Source organism: Microtus ochrogaster, chromosome 21 (genome assembly GCF_000317375.1).
Source record: "Microtus ochrogaster isolate Prairie Vole_2 chromosome 21, MicOch1.0, whole genome shotgun sequence".
NCBI classification, from domain to species: Eukaryota; Metazoa; Chordata; class Mammalia; order Rodentia; family Cricetidae; genus Microtus; species Microtus ochrogaster.
In genome coordinates, this window is record NC_022022.1 from 36,310,240 (window position 1) to 36,315,687 (window position 5,448).

Genomic DNA, 5,448 nt, shown 5'->3' on the forward strand with positions numbered 1-5,448 from the left:
AGAGAGAGAGAGAGAGAGAGAGAGAGAGAGAGAGAGACTCATCTTGCTATGGGATTTTGAAACCTCAAGTCCCACCCCGAATGAGACAACAAAACCTCATCTCTTAATCCTTCTAATTCTTTCAAACTTTCCCACTCACTCCTTAATGACCAATCACTTAAATATATTAGCCTATGGAGATTACTACCTTGCAAACACTACAATATATAATAAGATTATTTCTCATGCAGGATCACATTGCTCCTCTTCCCAGTCTAAGAGACACAATCTCTCTTAGAAGGACCTTACTTTCACTAGAGCTAAAATGTCCCTGTGGTGGTTTGAAAGAAAATGCCCCCTCAACCCACAAGGGACTGGAACTATTAGGAGGTGTGGCTTTTTGATTAGATGGGACCTTACTGAGGGATATATGCCACTATGGATGCAGACTTTGAGGTCTCATAAATGCTCAAGCGACTCCCAGTGTCAGAGACTACCCCTGATGCCAGTGTAAGATATAGAACTCTCAGCTCTCTCTCTCTAGCACATGTCTGCATGCACACTGCCATGTCCCATAATGATGATAATGAACTGAACTTTTGAACTCTAAGCAACCCAATAAATTCTTTGCCTATAAGAGTTGCTGTGGTCTTGGTGTCTCTTTACAGCAATAGAAACCCTGACTAAGACAGTCCCTGACCATAATGTGTTCTGTGAGTGAAACCCAGCATGCTGTTTATTTTCATAACTGATGACATTTGACCTTTAAGTGTGAATGTCCTTCATGGTCTCATATACATTGGTATACATCATCTTATTTAAATTATAGAGCATGAATTGAACATTCATAAAATCATTGTACAGGAATAAAATTTTATGTAGAATTAATGACTTAATTTTGATAACCATAGCTAATGAGAGACAGTTAAGTACTCATCTTTGTTTACTTGAATTGATGGACAGTGTCTTAGTTACTCTTCTTCACTCACTGGCCTGTAGGGAGACAACCAGAATGAATGCTGGATCTTTGCGTTGGCGGTCCTCCTCAGCAGCACCTTCATCTACAACAGCATAGGAGGCATCAACCAGAATGCCACGGACCAACTGCAGTATCCTTTGGCTGTAGTCTAGAACAGAACTAAACCTAGGAACAACAGCTTCTTATTTCATGAAATAGATAGGCAGGTAAGGAATAAGGTTTTTCCTTATCATCAGAGTTTATCTTGGTCTCCACCACAAGTTCAAGCTTTCCTTGGCCCATAAGGCCTTAAACTCAGCCACACACTGCTCAGAAAATCCATATCGGGATTAAGATACCACGAATGTTCAAATCCTCACATCAGTTCAAACTTATGTCCCTGCAAATCAGCATTCCAGTGAGCACCTCTAAGCAATACCATTTAACTGCCCAGTTATGTGCTGATGGTGAAATATCCTGCAAATCTCCCAGGTGCTCCGAGGTAGTGTTTGTTTGCGGATTCTTTTGTTACTTTAGCTAAAACCTTTCATGTTATGGAACTAAAGAAGAGACAGGCATGCTTCTTTATCCTATTTAGACTGTGCAGCAGTTTCTCATTCTTATGTCAATAAAACTAAACTCAGAGTCTCTGAAGCGTGGGCACTTAGAGCACTGAGCCTTTATGTCCACCCTTTTTTTTTTCAACCATCCACTCAGCACTACAATTTTTTGACAAAGATTATAAAACCCTACTAACTTTGTAAAGCCTAGAAACCAGAAGACACTCTTCACACGTGGCACCCTGTTCCCTCACTTTCTTCCACTGTTTCCATTCTTACCTCATCTATGTCATTGTGGTCACTGGCTCCATCTCCATGACCTTAACATCAAATATTGTGCTCAATAAACTCCTGTATCAGGTGGGTGATTATATCGTTTGTTCTCTCAGCAGATGCCAACAACTGAACTTTGCCTCTTTCTACAGGACTTGACTCTTAGATCTAGAGTTTCTTCATTTCCCGGTATTCTGTCTACCACACCGCTAAAATTGTTCTGCTCGCACTCTCTTCTCTCTTTTTGTGGCCTCTAAGTATATAACTCGGTTACTGTGCCTCTGCGATCCTTGTTTTACTTTCTGTCTCTAAGTTCTGTCATTTTTGTCCCAAGGACTTCTTGGTCACCTATGCGTCAGCTGCCGTCAGGTTTATTGTTATGACAACATTCCATCTTTTGCATTTAGCTGCCTTCATGAAGATATCTAAGAGACAATTCAAAGTCAAAATTTACTAAATCTATCCTTCCTTCATGTTTCTTATTACATTAATCTTCCATCATTTGCAAAATTGCTGAGATTTAAAACATAGGAACTGCTTGACATAATTATTTTCTAGTACACTAGAAATCATTATTCCACAAATGTTCTCAATTACATTAGCAAACCTATTTCCCTAGATTGACATAATCTCCTCATTATGTTTTTCTCCAAAAACACTCTAGTCTAAGCTTTTCTAATCTCTTGTCTTGGATAGGTCAACTGCCAAATTATTCCTTGCTTATACTTTTGATTCCAAGGTACATTTCCAGCCACTGTGATCTTCAGAAATGATACTGTATAATATCTTCTCTACAGAAAGTCTACCAATGCCTTTCATTTAGTGCAAATCACACCGAAGACTTGGGTCTGTCTAACTTGAATGTCCCACATGTATGTCCTTTGGACCTCTGCCCCACCACACCAGCAATCATGATTTATACTCACTATATAATCATTATTCCAGGGTAAGGGTTTAAAAGTGATGTAACCTCTGTTTGTAATATTCTTCTAATATACTCCCCATGGTTAGGTCTGTTGAACCATTTGGATGCATATGGATTTGGAATGCAAAAAGAACAATTTACTGTTGTGGTAGGTAGAATACCAGAAAATGTAGGACCTTAAAGAGCACAGTAGCCCTTTGAAGCCCTCCAGGTGGAAGCACACCATGCAGATGCGTGCTTTGATTCACTAGTTCTTGGACTAGTCAGTTTTCTGCATCCTAATTATAAGCAATATCTGATGATTTATTTTCTTTTATTCACTTATCTATTGTTTGTCTCTTCCATGTAGATATAAACACTGTGTATTGGCATTCTCTCATATACTTTAAAATTTTGTCATCAGAATAGGGCTTGTTACATAGAAGACATTAAATAGATGCTTGTGACTGAGTAAATTTTAAAATGATAAGTTAATAGGTAAATATAAGTTAGTTTTGGGGGGTAGTGGTGGAATCTACATCATAAAAATGGCCTTTTCCCTGTAGTTTTCTTAACTTAGCATCCCAGCTATGTGACAGAGCTGACTGATCTAATCAAATCAAAGGCATCACCTGAGCAAAGTGACATAGATGACTCAGCTAACTTTGTGGGCTTCTTTCCAGTCTTCGTGTGGACTATGAGGGATTTCTCCCTGGAACTGGAAGCTAATGGAGATTCTATCACTCCTGATGAATACCTGGAGAAGTCACTGACTTTGAGAGAAGGTGAATGAACTCAATAAAAGTTTGAAATATAATGATAACAATAATATAAGGGTCACTTCTGCATTCTTGATAGTATAATTGTGCTATTCTTACTGCTGCTGTGGAATATGAAAAACAGCTTGCCTGAATTTGAACTGTATCACACACAGCTTCTTAGAGAAAGGGTGTTTTCTTTCCCATTCCTTTAAATTTTGTATTGCTCATTCCACATTGTCGTATACCCCTTGCATTGGGAAAGTTATAATATTGAAAGGGTCATGTATTTTCAATAATTTATTTAAATTCAGTTTATCTAATTTATCCATCCTTAAGTGACGAATGAGAAAACTGAAAGCTTTAATAAGCCTCGACTATGCATCAGGAAGTTCTTTCCAAAGAGGAAGTGCTTCGTCTTCGACAGGCCTGCTGGGAGAAAGCAACTTTCTAAACTAGAGACAATTCCAGAGACAGAGTTGAGTGCAGAATTTGTAGAACAAGTTGAAAAATTCACCTCATACATCTTCAGCTCTTCTGATGTCAAGACCCTGTCTGGTGGCATCAAAGTCAATGGGCCACGTAAGTTATTCCCTCTACTTCCTCTTCTGCTCATTGCAGAATACTGAGGGAGCCGCTTCTGACCAGAGCAAACACCATTTGCTGATGCTGTTGAAAATGTAGTGTATATATCATATGATGGGATTTATTTGGGAACTAAGTCTATTTCTCATAGTCTCATACCTTTGATAGTCATGGAGGGGGTCACTGGAATCTAAGGAATTCCTAGAAACAATATTTCTTTGCTCATGATTCCTACTAATGAACAGGTTACCTGAGGTCACAAAAAGGCAACATGAGGAACTCATACACTAGAGAAAGGCCTAGGCTGGACAGGACTTTAAGCTTCAGGAAAGTCAGAGTTACGTGACTGAAAGAAGAGGATGCTTGAGGGTGTCTCTCATTGGAGAAGTGTGGGATCATAGCCATGACGGAGTGCTGATGTCCTGATAGAACAGAAACGTGACTTCAAATATCTACAGCTGGCTCCAAGTGTTGTGGGAAGGTCTTTAATCATACACTGAACTCCGCAGTATTTTGTGTGTAATACTTTGCAATTCTAAAAGGAATTGAGAAGATGAACTCTCTGCTTAGTGGAGTAGAATTAGATGTTCATAGGGTTAGGCTAAAATTATGGAAGCAGAAATGGTCAAAGTGAGATGTCAGCTAATGTATTTTGATATCAAATACAAAAGATTTCATTACAATGAAATATGATAGTTTTTGGAGTGGGTGAAGTTGTTTGTTTTTTGAGCAACTTAGTGTGGACTTTTTCCTGATATTTATAAGGAGCAACATGCAGTCATGCAGCTTCCTGATGAAGAATGTAGGTCAGGTAGTAGAATGGTTTACTGCTTATGTTCACAACATTCTTGGATTTATTCCAGTACCACATGAACTAGTGTGGCTGTGATAATCTGTAATCTTATTTTTGCAGGGTTAGAGGCAGGAGGATCAGAAACATAAATGCAAGTTCATTACTGGCCATGTATCAAGGTTAAGGGAAGTCTGAGAAACTTCATTCTATTTCAATAAATAACAAAAAATAAATGAACACACTCACAACCCAAACACACATCCAACATGTAAATGGTGATTTAATAATAAGAAGAAAATCCATGACTCATCCCAACTATAGCAAAAAGAAAAAAAAATACAGTATGGATTCATGGAGAACTATTGAAAGGAAGGAACTAAAACTATTCTAATTTGTCTGAGAACACATTCTTGGGTTGTGGAGCTTTCACACCTACAAAACAAAGATATGAGGGAACTCAATGTCTTGGTTATTATATAACTATTGTGAAAAAAAATCTAGACAGACCCATTTACATTGTGTAGAAACAGGAGTAGTAGCATGTGCCACTAAAAAGAAAAAGGAAGGAAAGATGGAAGGAAGGAAGGAAGGAAGGAAGGAAGGAAGGAAGGAAGGAAGGAAGGAGGGAGGGAGGGAGG

General features: G+C 38.5%; 1 protein-coding gene across 1 annotated transcript in view; it reads left to right on the plus strand.

Annotated features, from left to right (window-relative positions):
- LOC101983266 (guanylate-binding protein 1-like) overlaps window positions 1–5,448 on the plus strand; it is a 14,482-nt gene that overhangs the window by 1,655 nt on the left and 7,379 nt on the right. The window contains exons 3-5 of the mRNA XM_026784136.1: window positions 979–1,088; window positions 3,263–3,459; window positions 3,772–4,014. Coding sequence (XP_026639937.1) covers window positions 979–1,088; window positions 3,263–3,459; window positions 3,772–4,014 — 550 coding nt within the window. The remainder of the gene's footprint in view (window positions 1–978; window positions 1,089–3,262; window positions 3,460–3,771; window positions 4,015–5,448) is intronic.